The following is a 25,265-nucleotide window of genomic DNA, read 5'->3' as shown; positions in this document are numbered from 1 at the left end:
CCCCGGCAGCCGGCAGGGCCCGTTGGGAGCGCCCCGCGGGAGGGAACGCCACTCCACGGTGATTCACGTTGATCCAGCGCTATATAAAAGGAGGCGGGCCACTTTGCCGGGTCCCACTCCTTCCCTGTCACGGCTGCTGCCGGCAGGAGCACCAACCAAAGGCAGCTGGCACGCCTCTGTGGTGGCTCTTATATAATATGGGGTTTCACAGGGTGCCGATGTGGAAATAAAGTCCAGCRTTAAGGCGGGCTCGTGTTACTTGTCCTCGCGTCGCCGGCGCTCGCCTTCCAGGGCTGTGTGACCCTGCTTGAGCGAATTTTGGGAAGTGTGYGGGATGGCTCCCGAAAGGGCAGGGGATGAGCTTGTCTTCTTCGTCAACGGTAAAAAGGTAAGGAAGCTTCCAGCTTTCTCTTCTGCTTCTTCCAAGTTGTGCATTGATTATTTTCTTTAGTCATCTTTTCTTCCTTTGAAGTTTTCTAGTATCAGCACACTTGCCRTGACTTGGAAATATTAGATCATGAAAACTAGTTATTGTTTTACTATGAGATTTTTTTCCCCTTCTTGGAGTATTTGTGAAATATTCAGAAAGTAACACGACTATATAACTTGATGTTTGTCTTTTGTTTGTAGTAATTCACTACAATTCTGAGGTAACTTTTTTAAATAAAGGTGCACTGATCTAATGCAGACATTTCTGCTAGAAGTACTTGAAATAATTAGAGCAGACCTAAAAAATGTAACTCCAAGGTAAGCAACTGTACATTGAGTAAATAATTCTGACTTTTGATTTTAAAAAGTATTCAGGTAAAACATTCATTCTGTTTGCACAAATCAAAACCTGACAACAGATAGCTTTGCATAGAGTAAAAATGAAAACAGCGCATGGATCAACTGGTGACAGTTGGGGCTAAAGTCCCACGCCTGTGCACAAGGAGTCACTTCTGTGTAATAAGTGACTGTGTGTCAGGAGAGGGGGCGATTCTTGCACCGGCTGGACCTCTTTGCACGGTTTCTCTCAGAATGCCTTTTCTCTGCTCTGGTTTCCCTAACTCGCCTTCCAGCTTCTCAGCTGCAGCAACTTGTAACAAGTCAAGGATGCCTCTCTTTTTTGGAACTGAGCAGCCTTTCGGCCTCTGTTCTGCAACAACTTGCAATAAGTCAAGGTTGCTTCTTTTTCAAACTACAGGCTGGTTCTGTTTCTGCACTCAGCTCAATGTAAATCTTGCCTTGCCTCTCTCCCCTTCTCTAAATACCAGAACAGGGAAATTTGTGCCATAGTAGCTGCCAGCTGGGATATTTGGAAGGTGGGAGAATTGCAAATTTGCTGTGTGCTGTGGAGCCACGGGTGTGCAGAGCTTGCTGTGCACTGCTCAAGGACAAATCATGTGCGGAGTTGTTTGCACTACAGAATTAGCACTTCGGTCCCCTGAGGAATCACAGAAAGCTCTTATTTGGTTCAAAAGTTCTGTACATTGCCCTGCAGCTTGGTATAGCATTCYTGCCATTTTTGCTCTTGTGAGTGTTTGGTGCTAAGTTTAATCATGTATAAATGTGGATAGGATTTTTTTTGTCTTAAATAGACAAGATGTTTCAGGTACAAATTTGCATCTCAAATTGGGTTGGAATCTGAGCTTTCCAAGGTGCTAGAGCATTTGATGTCAAAGCTTTGTTTTAAGTCTTGGTAGTTAACTGGAGAATACAGGTTAAAGTCATTCCAAGGGAGCAGGAGTGCAGTGCTCACACAGAAGCCRGCCCTGGTTCTGAGCTTTCCTAAAGGACAAGTCCTGAAGCTTTGCTTACAGGAATGATTAATGGTTTGCATGTCAACATTAACTCATAGMTTGGCTGTTCAAGGTTTCTAGAGAGAGGTGAAAACCTGAAGGTCCAGGTTAATCATACCTAGCTAATCAGGTCTGATCATTGAGATGGTGAGGCAGTGGCACAAGGTGATGTGTGCATTTCACGTGATGTATTTCCTGCTGTGGTGGGGGCACAGGTTATATCTTTAACTTCTGCTTGCTTTCTGTGGGATTTTTAGTAGGTCCCTCGCTGTATACTCTAATTTTGAGAGGGCAAACTGGGTGTTTTTGGAGACTTGCAGCTGGGGGGTGCCACAAACATGTTGGACAGTCCAGGTCTCACCACAAGCCAAGTATTCTATATTGTTTTGTCTTTCTGGTATACTCTAATGGAAGAGAGTTCTAATKCCAGTGTCAGATTATCTTAGGTTCAAAACCAATATATTCTCATTGCAGAATTTCTTAAATTTCTTAAATAYGTTTACAACTGGTGCTTTGGTATCACTTGGTGACCAAGTATTATAGGCATGTTGCTCTGTAAATCAGTAGAAAGCCCTTATTCCTGGTGGTGAATCTTGGCCTAGCATCTGAATCTATATATTAGTTCTACAGCAGAAGACTGAGTTGCACAGAAGTTGTTCTGTGGGGCTGTTCCTTCTTTTAGGGCTGTGGGGTGAGCAGTGAAGGCTGAAAGCACCATGTTGACCCAAAAAGGCTGGGAGCAGATGACTCCTTACTTTTAGTATGCCATACTCATCAGGGACCATCTACCCTGTTCTTACCGTGTCCTGGAGTGAAAGCACATGCTGGGAATGGCCTCTCTCGTGTTGCATTTCAGCACTTTTGTGGAACCTTGTTTACAACCTTGTTACAACCTTGTTCCTTGTTTACAACAGCCTCTCCTTGGAGCTGGCTTTGTGCATGTGAAAAGGGCTTATCACAATATCCTCTTGGCACTTCATYGTTACAAAGCCACCAGGAACCCTTAATGCCACCAGCAGTACCTGCCAATTCCGTGTGGCAGGGCTGTATAAACATCGTTCCCTGCCAGAACCAGCAATGCTGACAAAGGAGCAGACTCCACCTGACCAGGCAGGAAAGGGATTCCTGAAGTGTGTGCCACCCAAAGCCTCCCTGACATTTTTTTTTTTAAAAAATCCCTTTTGGTGTGTGTGGCTAAAGTATGATGTCTCCACCAAATGCAGGTTCAAGAGAGTTGCTGGACTCACAGGGCAATCCAATYTGTGGCAACCAATGTGGAGTCTGTGAGGACATTTCTGCCCATGGAAGATTTAATGGTGAAGAGGTGGTGGGAAMTGCCTGATAATGCTGTTGATGCAGCAGGTAGAGCGGCTCTGGCTTCATCCATCTGGAATCCCCACTTAAGATTCCAGTAAATTTGCTAGTAGGGTTGTGGTACCCGGTCAATGGGAAAGGTTACTGCTGTACAAGTCTATGACAGCTTGACATTGCCAATGGGCTGCTGATACTGAAATGCATGATAAGAGATGGCTGATAAGATAGGGACATTCATGGCAATGACTCCTATTCCCTTGCATTAGCCTGGTCTGTAATGTTGTCCAGAAAATGTCTCTTCAAAACAGCTGAGCATACTTCACATTCAGAATTGTTTATTTTAAGCACCTGTTTACTTCACTGGACATGAAACTTGGCACACATGCGGCACAGTTATCTCGATAGCTCTGCCAGACAAGAAAGCAACGCATACAACCTGCAGCTAATAGTGGCAATTTTTGCYTTCCTCAGCCGGCAAGGCTGTCTAATCAATATGTAGCATTGAATTTGAATTCAGATGTCTACAGTCAATGTTTCTGTATCTATRCTGAATTTTCAGAGGGAATCTTGGCTGGAAGCCTTATTAGATCACTTCTAACGCCCGTAGAATAAAGTAGGAAAGAGTCTGTTTTTTTTTTCTTTACAGGCTTTGCTCAGCTACTTTTATTTTAAATTGGAAATTCYTTATTTAACTTTATGAAAATCTTTTAATAAGTAAGATGTGAAGTTTTATGTGGCAAATGCAAAGTCATTTGAACTGATGAAAGACAGAAAAGATACAAAACCTGGATCTCTCTAAATATTTTTAGTTTGTGCTTCTTTATGTGGTCAGACCAAGTCAAACCAATTAAATCAGATTCTGAAATCATGTAAAAGTGAGCTCAACACCTTTCTGGATCAGCCTGCAGGTAAGTGTAGAGCACTAGTTAGGAACTTGTTTCCTTTAATGTGCTTGAAGAACAGTGTGGTTAGGCTGAAATCCTGTTGGGCATTACAGAGGCTCAGAAAGAGGAGACAAATACACATACAGTCCAAACACAGCAGGACAGAGCATGTTTTTGGAGTCATTTCACCATCAGTGTCCTCATAACATTTACAATAGTTTCTGCATGCATTAGATGAATATTAAAGCTACCACGTGCAGTAAAATCCACAATTTTGAAGCTGAAGAAATAAAGCCATCAGTAATATATATTCATCAATATGACCTTTGTGTTTAAGTGATTTTGCAAAAAGCATTTTTTCTTTAACTGTAATATCAAAGTACACTGATCTTACTCCTACTGAAGCCAGTGGGTATAATTAAATTTTCATCTGTACATGCACACTGGGGAAGTGTGCGGGAATTGTTTTGATGGGTTAGATACTGAGCTGTGAATCATATTGTTCTGGGCATCAAACAAGAGAAGATGTTATCCCCACCCATGGAGTTTGAAAATATTTTAAGAACAAATCACAGTAGGTGAGTGTAACAAACGGGGAATGATCTATTGGAGGACAAACCATCCGTTGACAAAAAGGGACAAAAGACGGGAGTATTAAAAAGCTCTTAGTCTGAGATCAACAAGAACAACTCAAAAACAAGCATTGCCCCACCAGGAGTTTGATTCCTTGCTCTCTCCTAAGTGAGATCTTATTTAATCCAGAATGTCCTCCAAACTCTTAACCTTATGTCCCTTTGATCCCAAGTCCCAGCATTACACATCTCTAGGTAAATGGAGTAACTTGGTGGAYGTAGGAAGCCAGGCACTGATTGCACGGGGTAGTAGTGTGCACTATTCGTGACACGTCCTGCTCCATAGTGAAAGCCACTTCGGTGAGAATGTTGAGCAGAAGTCTRACTTTGGGACTTGGCACATGCTCAAGTACTTCATTAAGAGTGTGTGCACATGARTGTTTAAGTGCTTTGCTGAATGAAGGCTAAAGCCTATCTTGTCTTATTTACTTACAATTTTCTGAAAAATACCSATTCAGTGGTTAAACTTTTCATTGCTCAGCTTGGGTACATAATACAGTGCTTTTGGATGCTTTTGGGAAAACGTGGACATTTTCATTGATAATAGCACAGAACAATCTCAGTATTCTTTGTCCAGAAAACTTTTTCTCTGTGCCTGGCTATTTTGGGTACTTCTTTGAAATGGTCTGCCCTGGCCATTGGCACAGTCCTGAGGAAGAATCTCAAATGGATAGAGGTGCGAGTTGCTGGGGAAGGCTCTTTGCCTCAGCAATGCCTGAGGCCTCCCTTTGCCTGTGGGAGACTAGGAGTTATAGGTGRTTTGGGAATTGTCTATTCAAAGGTGTTTGTTGACCAAACTCGTGCAGAGTGCAAACTCTGTACTTGTCTAGAACGGTCTGGTTAGGAGAAGGTTTTCACTGATTTCTGTGTCCTTGGGAGGCAAGGGAATGGAGAGCAGCAGCATGAAAGCTGCTTGGTTTATAGGAAGCTAAGAGGGATTTGGTTGCCTTGTAGACTGCCCCACTCCAGGAATTCAATGTCCAGAAAACGGCTATGTTTTGTTGCAGCTGCTTTATCGGGTGGTTTTAGAAATGTGGACTCAAATAGGAAGTATGAACCTTGTCTCTTCAGAACAGCCYGGTCACATGTCAAAGGTGTAAAACTGAAGCCGAAAGCAGAGAGGGTGTGAAGGTGGCTTAACAACAAAGAAGGCTTGCACAGGTGACCTCTGTTTCRATTTGCCCTGCAAAACTGGAAGAGATTAATTTAAATAAACAGTAACTACTGTACTTAGGACTCATATATTGTAAAAGCCAAGAACACATGATTACATTTCCGCACATGGTAAATTTAGAAATGTTTCTTGACGCCCTATCAATAACAGCAAAAGAAGAAAAAACAAACTCTGCAGCTACCTAGAGCCACCGGATAGAACTTTGATTTCTGACCATGGGGTAAAGGTTGAAGTAAAATCCAATTTTATATGTAATAGATGATTGTTAATAGTGTTGTCCATTAATGGAATGGGACTGACTCRAACCATGCAGAGAATTTCACCACAGCTGGAATTTCATAGTCCAGATTGAGAATAGCTACTAATGCAACATTGACCAGTAAAACATTACCCAGGGAAGAAAGACAAATTTAAGTCAGTCTTCCACTTGTTTCTCTGTCCTGCAGCACCTACACTGGTCATCTTAGGGTTTCTGCTACTTATTCTGCAAAGTCTGTAATTTTTGTTATTTATGTCTTTGTTTATATCTTGATGTTTGTCTTTTACTCATCAGGACCACTCAAGTCCAGAACATGATTCCTCCTCTCTCTAGTCACTGCTAGTTCTTCTTAGTGTGTATGTGATGAAGTGCCTTTTAAGGATTTGCATCACTTTGCAATGGCTGAAAAGTTCTGACCTAAAGGATGCTGTGCATACTTTTCCCTGTCACAATAATTCCAAAGCAAAATTGTATCTGGACGCAYATGACCAATGTTTATGAATCTAGTAAGGGGACATAATCAGTGTTTCTGCTCACTGCTTTGTAAAAGTGGTAGATCTGAACTTCCTCCTCCAAGCTGACCTGTGTATTGTGAACCTTTCTATGTGTAACACCTGCTTTACTTTCTCGCAGGTGGTGGAACAAAACGTGGACCCAGAAACAACCCTACTGACCTATCTACGAAGAAAACGTATCCAATGTCAGAAGAAACTGCAGAAGGATTTAAATGCCTGCAGCATTTCCKAACTGTTTCCTGTTCTGCATGTCACTTGAGTGCTGATGCGAGTGCTTGATTATGTGTGGAAGCACATGGGCCAAACATTGGCCAAATTCTTCATGTGCTATGAAGAATTTCTTCATGGCCAAAACATTGCAGCCACTTGAGCAGCTTGAGTCATCTAGTTTGGATATTACTGAATATTATCCAATACTTAGATTGTCTTATGCCCTACTTATCACAGGCAATATTGGGTGATCCAAGCATGCAAAATCGGTCAAGAGATTCCACCATGTACTGTGGACATGCTGGGTCCAAGTGGATCAATATTCCACTCCTGCATTACACATAAGCCAGCTTTGCTGTAGGAGCTGGGGTAGGTGGTATCATTCCATGTTTTCCAAGTCCTTGTCTGACCAGCTTTGAAGGGCTACACATGAGATTACTCATATCTGTGTTAGTGCATCCCTTGGTCATGCCTACTCGTTTAACCTTTGCTGCTGTGTTCCAGCTATTGTCTGGGATCTGAAAAGTAAAAGGATATAAATTATAGCTCCTCTTTGGGGTTTCTAAGAGGACTGTCAGCAGCTGTATGTCTCTGTAAGCCAGACTCTACTTGAGTGCACAAGGTTCAAGAGGGGAAATAAAAAGACATGCCACTTAGGCTCTCATGTACTTCTTACTAGTTGGCCTTAGATATCTAAGCTTGGTAATGCTGAATGAAAATGATTTCATAGGAAGACAAACTCTTAAAGCCATCTGATTCTTCTGCAGGAATATTTGTGATGGCTAGGATCAGACAAAGCACGTTGGGAAACATGCTTTATTGGGCCTTATTGTCAAGATAAACCTTGGATGCTACAAGCAAGCTGTAGTAGATAGATGGCCATATGRAAGCAATACAGTTCAGAAGGACGGTAATGGAGCCTATGATTTAGTCATCTCTATCATGGCTATTGATGCTTCTTCACAGACTGAAATTGATAATTTCACATRGATGCACAGGCAAGTGTCCACTGCCACTGAAAGCAGCTGTTGCAGATATCTCACTGCACTGAACAGCTCACTTCATTAAAAACAAGCAGTCTAATTACCCTCTAATAAGAGAAGGCACCTAAKGCAGAGTGACCAGAGGAGTTGTCTCTTGACATCCCTTTGCAGAATATTTCAAGTGTTATCTGATTGAGAAATTCAGAGAARTGTTCTGTAACCTATGGAGGAATCTGCTTAGGCTAGTGTGCAAACTTCTGGGATTCCCAGGGATTTGTGCAGTGATTCAGTGGCTCTTTGTTAATTCTTGATCTCAGTAAAAGCCTCCTGTGGTTTTACAGAACCTTGTCTTTAGGAGCCATTGCTSAGAGAATTACCATAAATGGGGCCAAGAGATAAGCTGGAGCAGCCAGACTGTGGACTCTGGCAGGTAGTTTGTGAGCAGTTCAAGTGTAGCTCCTATGACACTGCTGGAGGGAGCGACCTGCAGCACCTCTTGAAGGCAACTGAAGCAGATGTCACYGTGTGTCTCAGGACTGTGGCTGCATAGCTGAGCAAGCCCTGCCCGAAAGTCATTGGAAGCTTTGTCTCTTTTACCTCATGTCCTTGTCCAAGTTCAGAAAATGAGAAGTCTTGAAGTTAGCTTATTCTAAAGTGTCTATTAGGTCCTGGGCTTCCTCATTATTAGACTTCAGGGTGTGGATTTGATAGCTCCCATGCCAACATTTGACACTTTGCTTAGATCAATTTATTAAGCAAGAACTTAAGTCCTTGATTTCTGATGAGAACATTTAGAGAATTGATTGCTCCACTTTCCAGACTTGTTGCTAAACCCTGACTCACATCTGTTTGCTGAATGGACTTCTGCCAACATTCTTCATGTTTTCCTTAATTCCTGTTTGCTCAGTGGGCCTATGTGGAACCAAACTAGGCTGTGGAGAAGGTGGATGTGGTGCTTGCACTGTTATGATATCCAAATATGATCCCTTTCGAAAGAAAATCCTGTATCCTTTGCAATTCAAACTCTTCTACGGAGATTGAAATGAAATGGGGACAGATCTAGGTTCTTGACATTCCAGATGCAGTTCTGTGTGTGTGGTTTTTTTTTAATGTTATATAATGTATACTTATGCCAAAACCATCATTTATCATTTTCAGAACATAAATTCAGGATGAATTTATGAATGTATTTTTTCTACGTTGCGTAGCTATGCTGATTATCAGCATTGCACAATGCTGATAGGGACTATTTCATCTTGCCCTGAAATACCTGTAGTGACCTCAACACACTTTCTTGTCTGCTTTTTCCCAGTCCAGAAAATCCTTATGTTCCTTTCTTTAAATGTAATATAACTTTTTGCTATGATGACCCAAATATGGGACAGGAGTATAAAACTGGTGTGTTTTTTTTTTTTTCTCTCCCTGATGGGGAATAGAAAAATAGATCTTGATATATACTTGGAATAACACTTGGAGATCCTTTAACTTGGGTTTATCTAACTTTTTGTTTGTTCTGCTTAACAATATGGCCTCAAATAGGATATTTTAAGGTCATGTTTTCTGTCTTGATAGAAAAGAAATAGTTCCTATAAAAATATTGGCAACATTATGCCATTTCACTGTCACTTTGGATGACTTCTCCATGTGTACCATCCAGATGATTTCCCAGATAAAAGGCCAAGAGCTTCTTCCTCTTACACAAGCATTTTTTGTGAGTGGGTCTGGCTAGTTGTCTGTCATATTGGTATTTGCTGTCTGCCCTTTTAAAGTGCTTATATGGGTTCTGTAGCGTATGCAGCGAGGAGGGTTAAAGCTATTATTTCTATGTCAAATCCTGTGACCCTGATCCTGAAGTTCATACTCAGTTTGAGCTTCAAGTGAAGTTGATGGGAATTTTGGCTGAGTAGATGCTGTAGGATTTGCCTTGTGAGCAATGCGTTCATCAAATCTACTTAAGTTTTTCAACTGTGCCCACTGCTAGGGTCCGAGTACCCTCCAGCTCTCTTGGACTCTCTCTTCCTTTTGTTGAGCAGCACTATCAAGTGGAATGACCTTAATTCATTATTCTAGCCACTATAYTGCCAATGCTTGCCTCTTCCCCATCTGTGCCCTGCATCATGTAGCTGTGACTACTGTTGAAGGCATAGGAAACACCAAGTCCAGGTTGCACCCAGCTCAGGTAAGTTGTTAATGCTGGTAATTATACATTTTTTTGATCCATTCTTTCTTTTTTATGTTAACTAAGCCTGCTCTGAGACATTGGAATCTCCATCATAATGTTAAAGCTGAGAACTTGACTTTCCATATGAGCAGACTGTACTTGTAGGAACAGCTCAGTGATGAAATGAAACCCCTACTTCAGCACAGCATTTCTCTTATGCCCAGTCAAGCTAATTGATGCTGTCCCAGCTGAACTGCTAATGCCTGGGTTTTTGGGCACCCCAGCTGTGTTTGATCCAGGATCTGTATCAGGAACCAGAAAGACTGATGTTGTGAAACTCTTCATAATGAATGGGAGTCAGGAAATCTGGGTTAGTTTTGACGGCTATGGCCTGGATGACCTTGGTATCTCCTCCTGCATTCCTAGGGTCCCTCCCTGCAGTGGCACAGTAAGGTTTTGTTCAGCTGTGTCTGCAGAGGCCGCAGACATTCKTGGTGGGAAGGAGTGACAGAAATGTGAAGACTTGTTTTTCCAACAAGATATTATAGCAAGCTTTTTCAGGTGTTATTTCAGTGTTGTCAGAGATACTGCTCCTTTAAGGGAAACTGGTTAATCACAGCTTGGGCAGAGGGCAAGACTTCTGCCAATTTCTGTCTGAGAAAGGAAACAGCAGAGAGAAAAATAGCTTAGTTATGCATGAATGGATCATAGCTAGTTTGACCTTTATTTGCTTGTTGTCTTTTTTCTACCTCCTCTGAAGACTCTAACAGCTAAGCTTTGAAATTGAAACTCACATCTATACAGACAGYATAGATAGCTCCAAACTTCTAGTCTAGCAACTCCTTGTCTAGAGAAATCTTGGTCTCACTGGAGGCTTCTACATATCTTCAGTTACTTTGGGAGTTTGAAGTCCAGATGTAAGTTGCTCAGTATCTTCTCTTTAAAGCTTCAAAGACTAAGTGACCGTCTCATCAGAGAATATCTTAACTTTTGGTGAGATTGTCATTCTAACAGAGATTTTGCAGGAACCCAAGCAGGTAGAATTATGAACTCACCTTAATATTGTGAGCCTGATGCTTGTTAATTTTCTTCCCAGGAGAGAATAGCAAAAAGTCATGGGTCCCAATGTGGCTTTTGCACTCCAGGTATTGTCATGTCCATGTATACGTTGCTTCGAAACAAACCTGAGCCCAAAATGGAGGAGATAGAAGATGCCTTCCAAGGTAATGCCCTCAACCCTGCAGAGATGCAACYTGTGCTCCTTTCATTACATTTACTCCTCCAAATGGGATGGAGGAACACGTTTTGTTGGTATTTTGTTAAAGATAGGCAGTTGTAAGGAGTTTAAGAACTAGCTTTCCCGCTAGCAGAGCAGCTAGCTGGTATGAAGCACTTGCTCATTGTTTCCAGTGTAGCAGCAGCAAATGTCCTCCRCCATGGGTTAGGACTCCACTAGACTTAACGCAGATCAAAAAGGGATGACTCCCTGGGGAGGACTTACAGCCTCCACATCTGCCTGTGGAGGGCAGTTTGCAACTGGTTCCAAGAACTTGCAGAGATGACAGAGCGTCTGGGTTAGCCAAACTCGGGTAGAGGACAGAGACTGCAGTATGTGATGGAGTGGGGCAGAACCTGTGTAAAGCAGCTGAGTGGCTGCTGTTAATATTGAGGTTACAGCAATAGGCTTCTGGCAGTGACCTGAGAAGAAATCAGAAGCAGTCTGTAATTCAGGGCACTGGATAGTTGTTATGCTGATTAGAACCACACAATTGAGGTAAATGAATAGGACAGATTATTGAAACTTAATATTGAAATTATTTTAGATAAACTGCAAAAAAAGCATGGTAGGATTGTTGCAAAAATATTAATGAAAATTTCTTTTTATTTTTAATTTTCTTCATCTACTTTTTACTAGTTATTGTGAGACATGATAGAAGGCCCTAAATGAGGAAATATTCTTAGCCAAATAACACTAAATATTTCTTCATTTGCTCTGCAATGCAGGGAACTTGTGTCGATGTACAGGATACAGACCTATTCTGGAGGGATACAGGACGTTTGCCAAAGTAAGTCTGGAAGGCAGAATGGCTTTCTCTGTTACTCAAGTATAACAGGAACTGAAGAGGGGAGGAAGGAAATAAATATGCTACAACCCAGCTCCAACTCTTGCTCCATGTATGTATGTATATATGCATGTATGCTTCATGCATTAATAAATGGAAGATCAACTCATTTTCTCACTGTAATTTTTAAGTTCTAATTCAAAACAAAAGGTTTATGTATAAACTGGGAATTTCCTATCCAACAGGCTGTAGAGTCTCTCTTACTTTGGCAAAGAGAAATACCTATTTACTTAGCACCTTCCATTTCCCATTTCTGCTTCAGAAATAGTCTTCTCTGACAAAGAGAATAATTCTTTTTTCATTTCCTTGGAATATGCACGTTTTCCTCAGAAAACTGTCTCTGTCCCCATAGGACTGGGGTTGCTGTGGGARAGGAGCCAGTGGCACTAGATGCTGTCGCGGTGGGAAGGCAAATAGCACGGTAAGCTGCATAGAAAAGCTATAATCTCAATTTTCAATATAATATTAATACAGTTGTGACATCTGACTCGTCTCAGCCTCTACTGTATCAAAGTTATTCAGAGGCATCTGAGTTGCTTTGAATATCTGTGTCTTACAGCATGCTGCCATTAAATATATCCTGTTTAGCATGCCTAGTAGTTGTAATGCAGCTTTTATAATAACGCACTGAAACTGTGAGGTGAAATTCTGTGAAATTGTGCAGGACAKCTATAAGCAACGTGTTACCAGCTTCTGGGATATTGAAGCCAGTATTCTTTTTCTGTGAAATAAGGATAATGGATCTCAAAATTGTTTAATACTCYAGTATGCTCTTTCCCAAACTTTGCAGCCAGTGATGAGTTGGAAGTAATTTAATCATGTTTTATGTACACAGAAGAAAAGAGAGAATTAGGGTATAAGGCAGTATGAATGTAAAGTGAAATTAAAAAAGAGAACAGAAGGGAGCTTTTCTTTGTTAGGAAATTCCAGTGAAGTATTGTGAATCCTTTGTGCGGAAGCATGCAATGTCGTGTAGAATATTCCAGCAATTCAAGTCATATAGAATGCTTTCATCAAAATAGTTTGAAATGTTCATTCAGAGTTTGCTAAAAGGAGAGCAAGATATCGTATAGAAGTTGGAATTGTCTGACTTTGTGCTGAGTAGCTGAAACGTGCTTGTTTCTTCTTTAGAATGGGGGCTGCTGTGGAGGAAAAGCCAATGGTCCAGGCTGCTGCATGAATGAAAAAGAAGACAATGTGGTAAGGCTCTGCTGACCTGTTATTTTTCCCTATTTTATCTGTTTTGGAGATAATCTTGCTTGTTCTTTCCCAAAATCTAATTGTGCACTTAAATGTATATATGCAAAGCAGTTTGGAGTAATTTTTATAATGATCTTATCTCAGAGGAGTCAATTTTGTTGTCATTTAGTACACCACTGTGAAAATGTGCTGCTTTTGATTGGCAAAAACGTGTGTGTTCAGGTAGACTTGCATCTTCTTCCCTGAAAAAATCTGACCAGAAAACCTGAAATGCTGTCCAGGTGATATCTGTTGATTTTATTTGCCATTCTTTGCTCCAAAAGATAGTAAGGCTAGAAAAGAGGAATTACCTTTTACCTTCGTGGTGGTTTTTTTTTTTTTTTGGTGAAAATCTTACCTCTCTGCCTCCCAAATACATGTGTTTTCTTTTTTCATAGGCAACAATGTCCTCCAGTCTGTTCAATCCTTCAGAGTTCCAGCCTCTGGATCCTACGCAGGAGCCCATTTTCCCACCAGAATTAATGGCAAGTTAATTTAAAAGGAAACAGTATAAGATTCATTGGCTTCATTATGCCACGCTGGCTTTGAGGGTCCCCACTGTGTTTCTCCTGAGGACATGGCAGTGCAGAGGGTGGATACTGATAAAAGAAGACATAAGTATGAATGCCTGCATGTTTTATACAAGGCCCTTGCCAGCTGTGGTGGCACAGAGGACATGCAGGCCAAGTGCCTCCCCCGGCTGGCTGCCTGCCCTCTCTGTTTGTCACCCCACATGTCGGTGCTCGGTTTGCTTTCGTTTTTGACTCCTGCCTATCTGGGGATGGAATAATTGCTGACACCTGGATTTTAATTTACTAGGTCAGATGTGAACCTCTGCAATAAACACAAACATATCTGAGCTAATCACCCCTTGCTCCCTTTAGAATCCAGGGAGAAAAGTAGAAACTATGGGATGTAGTTGAATAAGTTGAAATAAACTGCTCTCTAGAAGGATTAGCCTCTCTCCACTCTATGTGAAAGGAGGAGGAGGTAACCTGATCAATGACATCAAAAGTTATATGAGATTAGATTCTCTCCCTGTTCTGTTCTTGTCTTTTTGGGGSTAATTCTCCTTCCCTCTCAGCAGAGTTGCTGCATGGTACGAAAGTGTCCCAGCCAGGAGTCTAGTCTAGGACAAAGCAAGTTTGTAACTTCCTTCACATTTAACAAGCAATCAAAACTCAGTTGTTACTTCTGCTTTTGTACCTGGTTTAGCCCCCAGTCCAAAGGTGTCATGAGCTACAGCTCTTCTGGTGTCTTACAGAACATAAAATAAAGGGCCCCTCTGCTGCTTTTCTAAGCTCTCCAGCCTACAGGTCGACTTGCCATTGCTGTGAGGCAGCCACGTTAGTCTTTTGTCTTCAATCATTGGGCAGAGGGAATTAGGGAACAGAATCTAGCATTACAGCTGCTAATTGATTTTCAGCAGTGGTAAAGACTTCTGTAGTTTCAATGAGATCAGATTGGAAAATCCATTACTTCTGGGATGGGTGAAGCCACAACACCTGCCAAAACTCATGGCAGATGGAACTTGCTAGAGGAGATCTTGCTAAGGAGATGTGGCAGTAGGAGGCACCTGAGAGTGTCAGGAGGCAAAAGCTTTTTATCAGCGTGAGAAGAGAGTCTTGTCAATGCCGAATAAACAATGAGGGATGGCTGGCTGCCAGCCACAGTGTGGGTGCTCACAGGCTCCTGTCTGTAACCCTGTAGGAGCCGGGCCTGGAGCAGGCAAGGACTGGAAGTATGCAGGTTTTCTTGGCTTGATGAAGGGTCTGAGCTCCATCTGATTTCTCTTTTGCAGACTCAGAGTAACAAGCAGCAGAAGCAGCTGTGTTTCAAAGGCGAGCGTGTGATGTGGATCCAGCCTACAACTCTCAAGGAACTGGTGGCCCTCAAATCCCAGCACCCCGATGCCAAACTTGTTGTAGGGAACACAGAAGTGGGTAAGAGGAAGGGCAAATGCTCATTTTCAGTAGGTGGAAACCTTCCATGTAGTGTTTCATGGGAACGGTAAAGTTTAGACTTCAGTCATGCTACTGGTGTTAAATTTCTCCCAGCCTGGCATGTGAAGGGAAAAAGTTTAAGTGAGTTAATCTCACAGCAAATGTTTTTCTTCATTCTTTGCTAAGTCAAACAGAAATATGGTAATCCAGACCTTTGAGCTTTTGTGCTAGTGGCTTGTTGAGGAAAGGCAAAGACAAGTTTTTTCACGGAGAGGAGTGGCACACCATAAAATGTCTTTGTATTCAAGTGAATTGAGTGAAACTGAAATGTGCATTTTGAAAGATTTTCAGGGAGCTGAGTAAATTCTCAGGAATCAATTTTACTGGATTTCTCTCAAAACATATTTCTGCAAGCAAATGGAGGGATGAAGAGAGTTAATATATGTTAGTAATTCTACTAGCCTGAACAATTAATTCAGGACACATTCCCCTCAGTTTTGTTTGGTTCATAATGATAATCTGAAGGATTATGTACAGCTAAGCCATGTTACTGGAACCTAGTCTAGGTTAAAGTACCTAAAAGACCCTTGTGAGCATTCCAGTATTGGTAGAAAATAGCTTTCAGTTTATTATCTCTAACATATTTTATGTAACATATCATTGACTTTCTAGTAGACCTACCATTTCATCGAGAAACAGTTAATTTAGCTTGTGTATAACCTATGTTTAACTGAAGGAGTCTGACTTTTTCATAAGGTATTGAGATGAGGTTAAAGAACCTGCTGTATCCAGTGATAATAGCACCAGCATGGATATCTGAAATGAATGCTGTCCAGCACACTGAAACAGGTGAGCAAAAAGGAGACTAAATGCCTATGAAATAAGYTGAGGACTCTAAGAAAATTATAAACAGGAAAAGCCCAAGATTAGGCTGCTGTCTATATCCATTAATAACACTGTCATGGAGGGACTTAAGCTTGTGATTTGTATTTGAGCCTGAGAGAGGACTTGTACTTGAAGATAAATTAGACATTGCCTGTCTTTGTGTGGTGTTTTATGTACAGTAACTGAGTTAATGGTGTAAATGGGCAATCTTTTCATTTATAAAAGTTTTTAAAATACATAATTTTAGGGAAAGGCACTGGATTCAACAGTCCAAGTGAAGTATTTCATTTATCTTTGTGACGGGAGCAGGTTAAACTTAGAAAAAAATCAGAATTAACAGGAACAATGTAGTACATGTGGCTTCGTGTCAGGCACCTTCATATACAGCCTACTGGTATGTTTAAGACATGGAAAGTGGAGAGGGATTTGGATTTCAGCTCTCAAAAGATGAGCTAACCCCTATAGGAAGGGAATAACTCTTAAGCATGGAAGCACAAGGTGGGTAGGTGGATCATTGTCATGTGAGAAGCAGCACCACCACAAGCTGTGATTTAGAAACTAATTTTGTTCTGGGAAATGTGGTATTTGCATACAGCACATACTTTTTCTGCAGAACAAAATGGTGTGACTGATTCTTTTTTCCAAACACTGCTGTCCAGTTTAAATTCAGTGGTATCTAAGCTTTGTTTGTAGATACAGTTATATCTATGCTCTCCTGTACTTYGACTTTTGGTAAAAGAAGACCAATTTCTCTTATTTGTTCATTTTCAGGAGTCAGTTTTGGGGCTGCCTGTACTCTGAGCTCAATAGAGGAGGTGCTGAGAAAAATGGTGGCAGAGCTTCCTCCCTACAAAACAGAAGTGTTTCAGGCTGTCCTTGAGCAGCTGCGGTGGTTTGCAGGGCCACAGATCAGAAACGTTGCAGTAAGTGACTTGGGAGCACCAGGAACTGGAACTGAAAGCTCAGTCTGAGGAGCTGATCRGGTGTCCCATCCCATATTGGTGTGCCATGTGTTCCTCATGCAACCCAGGCAAAGAATCTGGTCCATCTAAACCTCTGGAACTGAACAGCAACATGAGTCTCAGATGGTGTCTGTCATGCATTGATACCATAAATCCATTGTCTCTATCTTCTGTGACTATTATCAGGATAAAAGTGGGAAACCTTACAGAATTTTGACTAATTTAACAAAAATGCATTTAGAGTGATGGAGAAAAGTTCAAAGAAGCAGATGTGTATAGGCTTTTGGTAACACAGAGGGTTAATGAATCAACTCTATCAAATTTTTCAGAGGTTTGCTGTTTTTTTACAAGGTATAAATTTCACTATCTATAAGTGAAACTGTTGGAAAAAGTGTCATATAGGAGCATCTCACAGAATGCCTATTTCATTGATGGTTCCCTGCCAGTGCTCCTGATTGACTTATGACACTGCTTCAAAGCATTTTCATTTTGAGTTTGTTTCTGTTTCTCCTGTAGATTGGTTTTCATTTTCTACAGATATGAGAGAAGAAAGTTGTGAAAGAGACTCTAGTGATATTAGGAACTACTTGAAACAAACAGGCACTGCTTGGACACAAGGGTGCTTTGGGTGTYGGAAGCTGAGTTCCAGTATTTTTATAATTTTGTGGGAATATGTAGGTCATATTGCACTTGAAAGCAATCAGAACAATAGTACTTCAGTGTAACATCTGAGAAGAAAATCATTGCAGAGGCAGTAAATATTTATTTAAACAGATTTTTGATATGATGATATTGTACCTGGAAGATGCAAAGGTAGAATTTCCTTAGGATATGAAAGAACATAAGATCCGAAGAAGTCGCTTCTTTGTATTTTGCATGCTATCTAAAACTAGGTGTCAGAAGAGATGGGTTAGAACAGATCAAACTCCATATATTAAAAAGAGTCCAGCAGGCTGATGAGTCAACCTGCCCAACACAAGATTTTGCTCTGTAAGATTTTGTGCTACGCATTTGTGCTGTAGCCAACAAATGTGGATTCCTTGGAAAGGTGTACTATATTTAATGGATCTTAATTGCGGCTCCAGTATTTGAATTTTGGCATCATAGGGCATATATACTTTGAACATACTTTAAAGACTGTTCTGATGTGATGACACTCAAAGATTATTCCTAAAACTGTTTCAATGTTGGGGTTGGCTGGGACTGCAATTGATTAAATGGGTTTTGTATTTTTTTCTTATTGCATTATAGACCTAAAACTGCTGAGTGAGGATAAGAGTTTATCAAAATAAGCTCAACTATAGCTGTACTGTAGTGCACTGTGTATGAAGTAATACACGATTACAGAGTGCTGTTTATATTGCTGTTGAATACTTATCTAATGCATGCATTATGCTAGGCTCTTGGAGGAAACATAATGACAGCAAGCCCCATTTCTGACTTAAATCCTGTGTTAATGGCAAGTGGAAGCAAGCTGACTCTGATATCAAATGGTAAGTTACATTTCCTTGTGGCACCAGGGAAGGTGGGGTTGCCATCAGTCCTTTCCTATATTATTAGGTCAGGTGAGAGCTTGAGGAAAGCGCACGTTATCATTAAAGAACATAGGCTTAACATGAGTCTATGGGGGCTTTCCTTTTATAAGGCTAAAGACTTAATGTTGGACTTAAGCTTGGTTCTCTAAAGTAGTTTTAGCTTTAGTAAAATGAATCTCTAGTATTGTGCACACACTCACAGACACGTCCTCGCGAAGACTTGGTTGAAGATATCCCTTCACTGGAAAAACTAACATTACAGGCATGAGTTCTTTCTGTCACTACCATCCTTGAAGTCTTGTGGATTTTTTCAGATAAAGATTGATACCTGTTTTTGTCTATGGAATGATATCTCAATTTGTATTTACTTTTGAGATTATCTTTTTTTCCCCCCCCTGAAATATGATCATTTTGAGAACTAAGGGAACTCTTTGATCAGAGACTTTCACTTGTAATGAGTTTGTGTGTGAGCTAAGGTAAGGTGAAAGAGGGGTTCCCAACCGCTTTGGGATGATGGAACTGAATTCACTCAGAGACTCAGCTTTAATTAGCTTTGAGGAGGAGGAAGGACTTTGAGAAGTCTCTTTGATCAGTTCCTGAGCAAAAGAAACATACATAGACAGATGGTATGATAGGTTCCATAAGAAACAAATTACATATAAGAAAATCCTTCTGGATTTGGTGAAGCAGGGTTGGAAAATGAAAACTGATTCCATATCCATGATATTYCGTATCATTGTTATCTCCTTGATCTACAGAGGGCAAAAGGACTATCACAATGGATGAAAAGTTCTTCACTGGATACAGAAAAACAATATTGAAACCTGAAGAAATACTTCTCTCTGTTGAGATACCCTACAGCAGGAAGGTGAGCTGCTGGGAATAGGCTTCRGGGCAGCTAAACCAGTGGTACCTACGTGTTAGTTTACATATATTAGGCACCCTTCTTTGAAGAATGACCTGCAAATGCTTATGCARTCCCTTGGATCAGCAAAGTTTTTATCTTTTTTTGTGAAAATCTCTTTTGGATAAGCAAGGGGAGGTGGGCTCTCTAGTGAAGTGCARTAAGTCCAAGAATTGTTGTGCAATAAATAAACCTCACCTCATTCTATAGGTTTTTTGAATGCGTTCACTAATGATGAAAGGTGACAATRTAACGTTCCCTAAAGTCTAAGTTTTCTGTTCACAATATAATGCAGCAAAGATGCTAGCAATTCCCAAAGTAAGTGAAGCAARCTAATTGAAGTACCTGTTTAATTTCTATGATCTGCAATGGGAAAAGAAATGTGAAAATGATTGTGCAAAAGTTAGCAGGAATGAGAGGGAAGTTCAATTTCCATATCTTTTTCTTGCAATACTGAAAACGCAAGGACTGATTGTTCTGGCATTTTGTCATTGTGGCCTTGCAACTTCAACTGGGTCCTTCTCATAGATCTATGAACAACTATTTTCTGTAGCAGCATGAGTCACAACTGATTCAGTGCCTAAGAAGTAGAACTCATTTTTTTCCCTTAAGACTTGAGAAYATTAGATTGTAATTTTATGTCATTGAAGATATTAAGAACCTTTTTAGAATTTGTGGCCATTAGTTATGTCACTGCAGTGTAAATTCTTTTATAATATATCATCTTTATAAATGGAAAACATTGATTTTTCCAGAAATGTTATCATGTTATGAGATAGAACATAAAAAATGCTTTGTCTTGTATTTTGTTGCCCAATCCTTTGGGGGWTGGACCAGATGATCTCTGGAGGTCCCTTCCAACCTTAAGCATTCTGTGATTCTATCTTCTCTATTTTTTGTATGGAAATATTAAGAGATTATTTTTCTATCTTTGAGTGATTCTACTTTGAACTTGTGGTAGTTGTAAAAAGCGTTAGTTGTTGCCAAAGTGAGAGATATGCTTGAGGTAATCAATGGACAACACCATGTTCCACTTTATGACTGTGGGGAGAGAAAAAAAAAAAAAAAAGCTTATACTCTAGGCAAATTTCACAAAACAAACTTTTACCACAAGGGCAGTGGCTTGATCTGTAAGTTATATGCAGCTCATTGATCTGAATAACTAAAATAACTTTTGAACTTTCTGCTTCATGAATTCTTGTTGATCTTTCCTCACAAACATGAAGCCAGGATGACTGAAGTTCTTCAAGAGATGTCTGAAAGTGTTGGGATGAGGCAGGCAAAGTGCTCTATAACTGATTTCCTCRCAGTGGGAAGCAGAGTTGTGTCAGCATACAGTAGGATCCAAGTTTCTCATATATGTTGGTTTAAAGCTGATATTACTGCTTGCATTGGTATGACTTGTTACGCAAATGTTAAGACTGTCAAACAACATAATGAATTAGACCAAAGAAGTTTAACCATTTTCACTATTTAGTGTTGGTGTAGAGAGATTAAATTCATGTTAGGCTTTATTGTATGGAGAGAACTTTTAGGGAGAGGAGGTAACAGCCTCTTTCCCCTGCTAATTTGTGTGTCAGCTGTTGAAGTTATTCAGGAAAAAGGTTTTATAGTCTATGTAAGGCAAATGTAGCTAAGCAGGGACAGTGTTTAGAGAAGAAAACAGTTCACTGGATTAAAGATGCATGCAAGCAGATTCCAGAAGATAAACCAACAATTTTGAATGTATCAAATGGCATTTCTAGAAGAGGACATAGCCTCTGCTTAATAGCCCTCTTCTGGGCTATAAAAACATTCCCTGTGCTCCAGATAAAGTTCAGAAAAGTGTTKTCCACCACCTGCATTATTATTTAATGACCATCAGACCTTCATAWTCTTTTCATTGTGTATATTTTCCTATTCATGTTTGTTACTGTTATTTAATCTTTTATAATACCATTCTTTATCAGGTAAGTGTTCACTTTTTAATAGAAAAATCTTGTCAACACAATGGCTATATATTTATTTCTTAAACTAGGATCTGCTCAGTGTTGTCATTGCATGTTCATGATATTATAACTTTTGTCCCACTAGAGAAATGTCTGATCGAGTCTGTCTTCATCCCTCAAATTAGTATCCTGCAACCTTCTTGACATTATTGACTTCTCTCTTCCCTGTCAGTGGACTGAATAAACYGACATAGAAACGATGTTTTTGCAATAGTGAATATTGCCTGCAAATCTTTTGGAACCTGTGGAGCTCTTTGTGTGCTCCTAGTTGGCATTGCCTGCCTTCTAGGAGAAAAGATAGGAGACTAGTTTAGATTCATGCAAAACTCCTTGCAGTCTCAGTTGCATTATGCTTTTTCCCCCTTTGCTATGAAAGTGTGTTTTTTCCTGTGAGATAACTAACTCCTAGAAGCTTTAACTGTAAAAACAACAGGGACACACTTGGCTCTGTTACTGAGAAGTAGGGCAAAGGCAATCACAGACAGCTGCTGTCATGGTTGACCTTACCTAGCTTTCTAGCTAATGATGAAGAACAGCAGCAGATGCCTTGTCTCCTACAGGACTTTGCACCAACATAACGATGGTCTYTTGTGAGGAATGAGAGCAAGTGTTGTCTTCTTATTGTAATCATGTTATTGGAAAGCTGCTCTGCAATGTGCAGTAAGGGAAGAAGCTGCTTTTCTTCTCTTTGAAGGCTAGTTGCTTTAACAAGCAAAGTGGCATGGTGTGCTTGGTGGGAGGATGCTGTTGATGCTCCCCGGCTGTTATCTGCAGGTTGCCCACTAATTAGTTGAATTCAGGAAATGAAGCACACACTCCAGTTAGATCTCCAGTAATGAGATCTTAATGCATAAAACGGGCCTCTTGTGAAATTTCTCTAAGCCAACAATAGAGGAATTGTTCTTTACAGCAATGGAAAAAGTGTTGCTCACTTCTGATTAGAGATAATTAATGGAACAAGGCATTGTGCTGTGCAGAGCCACTCGGCTAAGCCATTATAAAAATCAATAGACAGCAAACTTCTCAGAAAGGCCATGCAAAGTCACGAGATCAAATTCTTCTCTTAATCTGCAGGATGTCTGAGTGGGAATTTGCAGAAAATACCCAGCTGGATAGGGAAGAGTTAAAACTGAGTTTGCTATGGATCCCAGGTGATACCATCATGTGGTATAAAGTGGCAGAGTGTTAACCTCATGTTGCATGTCACTCTTTCACATAGAGCTTCTGAGATTTCTGAGAGGTAGGAGCTGATGCTTTGAAAACCAGCTCCTTTCTGCTTGGAGTCAGGGTAGTTGTTGATAAATATGCTTGTAGGAACAACCTGAAATTGAGTTTAACATCCACTAGCCTGGGATCCATTTGTGATTACTGATAGCATTTTTTCCAGAGTTCAAAGACTTTCCAAAGAGCAAGAAGAGAAATTATTTAGGAGGATCTCGGTGTTACTTATTAGGCCTCCAACTCAGCAGCTTTGCAGACCTGGAGAAATTAAAAATTACCAAGCAAGAGCAAACTCCAAGAGCAAAAAAAAAAATCAATTTTTTTTATATATATAATCAAGATTTATATATATATATTATATATATATTTTATATATAAATCTTGATTCCTCTTCCTAAGACATGGGGGGGGGGAAGACAGGTACCAGGAGATCTCCATCAAAGCTAATCACGCACACAATTCTAGCTTGGATAAGTTTAATCTTTGAACACAGTGCTTCCTCAACAAATATGTTCTGCTTGGCACTGATTAGGTGGATCAGTCAGATACAGTGCTCTGGAATAGCTCATCCAAGTAGGGACAGGCCAGCACCATGTCTGCTTTCCAAAGCATGCCAAGATAAAGAATAAAGAAATCTCTTCTTTTCTCCTAGGGTGAGTACTTCTCGGCTTTCAAGCAGGCTTCACGTCGGGAGGATGACATTGCTATTGTGACCTGTGGGATGAGAGTCCGGTTCCAAGAAGGCACTAGCCGAGTGGAAGAGATTAAACTGAGCTATGGAGGAATGGCTCCTACAACTGTCCTAGCAATAAAAACTTGCCAAGAGCTCACTGGGAGGTAGGAAGCTTCCTGTGATAAGAAAGGCTGTCTAGTAGGAACAAGTTTGACCTTTGCAGGAACAAATTTAACTATCTTGAATCCTCTCTGATAGCACCCAGAAGGAGAAAGAGGAAGAAAGCATTGCTGCAGTTCTCCAGCGGTCTGTTCTGTGTGAAGCCTTGCTTCTTCCAGTGCTTCTTTCCCTCAGAGCTTCAAGCCAGTCTCTCACTGAGAGCCATATTCCTGATAAATGCACTCATCTTTAGAGGTGGGCAGAGGTTAGGCACAGGGATAGCCTGCAAATCAGAGTTTCATTCAAGCTTGACTAAGAAACCTGCACTCATCACTTGGTGGCATGGCCATACTTTTAGAACAGAAGACATATGCCCGATATGAGAGCAAGCATGATGTACATACTATAGATAGAGCTAGAGATAGAGTGACTGACACTTGAGATCCAGTGGAGTTGCCATGAGTTAATCTGCCCTGGTGATATTTAGGGCTAAGCAAGCACTGGCTGTCACTGTGTTTCTCTGCAGAGACTGGAATGAGAAGCTGCTGCAGGATGCCTGCCGCTTGCTGGCAGGTGAGATGGACCTGTCTCCTTCTGCACCTGGTGGCATGGTGGATTTCCGACGCACACTCACGCTCAGCTTCTTCTTCAAGTTCTACCTGACGGTGCTTCAGAAGCTGAGCAAGCAGCCCAATGGCCCTGTGAGTGCTGCTGGGAAAGATGGACTGGGTGTCCTCTCTGGATGGGAAGATGTGAGGAGTTTTCATGTACAAACAGATGGAGCAGCAGGCTTGGCGTGCCTGCAGGTGGTCAGGAGGGGAATATTTTCTGGCGGAAAACTTGGTTTTGCAAGAGCTACCAATGTTTCTGTCCACTTACCCTTGTCATTCCCACATTGCTGTGGAAAGACACTGCTCTGCAGGCATGTGAGAGCACTCTTAGAATTTTCCTATTTAGTGTGCTGTGCCTACTCGTGTGGGGCTGCAGTTATTCTTCCGATTTTACCTGTAAGAGGTGGGTTATCTTCACAGCTAGCTGAGTGCCAGGCCTATCTGTGTGGCAGCTACGAGCTTCTGCCACACAGTGTTAACAGGCACAGTCTGMTGACCAGCCTCCATTCGGCACATTTGCGCCTCAAGGGTCTGCAGGTTACCCTGGTACATCAGAAGGGAAACTTCAGCTTGGGGGAAAAAAGAGCTACTGGGGAAGGTTAGAAAGGGATTGGCAGGGGAGATGATGGTTCTTTAATGTATCTCTGGCAGAACAAGCTGTGTGAGCCCATCCCTTCAAACTACATCAGTGCCACTGAGCTGTTTCACAAAGATCCCGTTGCAAATGTTCAGCTCTTTCAAGTAAGTAGCAGTACCTACATGATCCACGCTCAGTCTTTTCTGTGGTCCAAACTGTGTTGCTTATTGTCTTGCTGCCTCCCTGAGTACAAACTATACAGGAACTTGCTGCAGTCATGCTATTCATGAGGCTTGTATTTGGGTCTCTGCACCTTTCTTGATTTAGGATACAATATTCCTTYATGTCATTGCCCAAGACTTTGTTCCTGAATGGGTAGCAATTTTGTTCTGCAGCCAAGAGCTCTGTATCCAAACTGAAACTGTTCTATCCTGCACAGTTATAGCCTGCCTCTCTTTGCATCTCTCAAGTCTTGGATTCAGGTTACATCTTGTTTCTTTGATCATGACCTGTTATCTTTAGCCTTGAGAGG

General features: G+C 41.0%; 1 protein-coding gene across 1 annotated transcript in view; it reads left to right on the top strand.

Moving 5' to 3' along the window:
• Positions 1 to 131: 131 nt before the first annotated feature.
• XDH (xanthine dehydrogenase) overlaps positions 132 to 25,265 on the top strand; it is a 46,993-nt gene continuing 21,859 nt past the window's right edge. The window contains exons 1-17 of the mRNA XM_026048100.1: positions 132 to 388; positions 6,678 to 6,735; positions 8,660 to 8,756; positions 9,823 to 9,931; positions 11,010 to 11,136; positions 11,918 to 11,979; positions 12,389 to 12,457; positions 13,168 to 13,236; positions 13,674 to 13,760; positions 15,077 to 15,218; positions 15,975 to 16,067; positions 16,875 to 17,026; positions 18,465 to 18,558; positions 19,359 to 19,468; positions 23,366 to 23,550; positions 24,072 to 24,246; positions 24,808 to 24,897. Coding sequence (XP_025903885.1) covers positions 335 to 388; positions 6,678 to 6,735; positions 8,660 to 8,756; positions 9,823 to 9,931; positions 11,010 to 11,136; positions 11,918 to 11,979; positions 12,389 to 12,457; positions 13,168 to 13,236; positions 13,674 to 13,760; positions 15,077 to 15,218; positions 15,975 to 16,067; positions 16,875 to 17,026; positions 18,465 to 18,558; positions 19,359 to 19,468; positions 23,366 to 23,550; positions 24,072 to 24,246; positions 24,808 to 24,897 — 1,773 coding nt within the window. The 5' untranslated portion in view covers positions 132 to 334. The remainder of the gene's footprint in view (positions 389 to 6,677; positions 6,736 to 8,659; positions 8,757 to 9,822; positions 9,932 to 11,009; positions 11,137 to 11,917; positions 11,980 to 12,388; positions 12,458 to 13,167; positions 13,237 to 13,673; positions 13,761 to 15,076; positions 15,219 to 15,974; positions 16,068 to 16,874; positions 17,027 to 18,464; positions 18,559 to 19,358; positions 19,469 to 23,365; positions 23,551 to 24,071; positions 24,247 to 24,807; positions 24,898 to 25,265) is intronic.

Source organism: Nothoprocta perdicaria, unplaced genomic scaffold (assembly GCF_003342845.1).
Source record: "Nothoprocta perdicaria isolate Ctin4 unplaced genomic scaffold, notPer1 scaffold_51, whole genome shotgun sequence".
Taxonomy (NCBI): Eukaryota; Metazoa; Chordata; class Aves; order Tinamiformes; family Tinamidae; genus Nothoprocta; species Nothoprocta perdicaria.
This window is presented reverse-complemented; position numbering and strand designations above follow the sequence as displayed.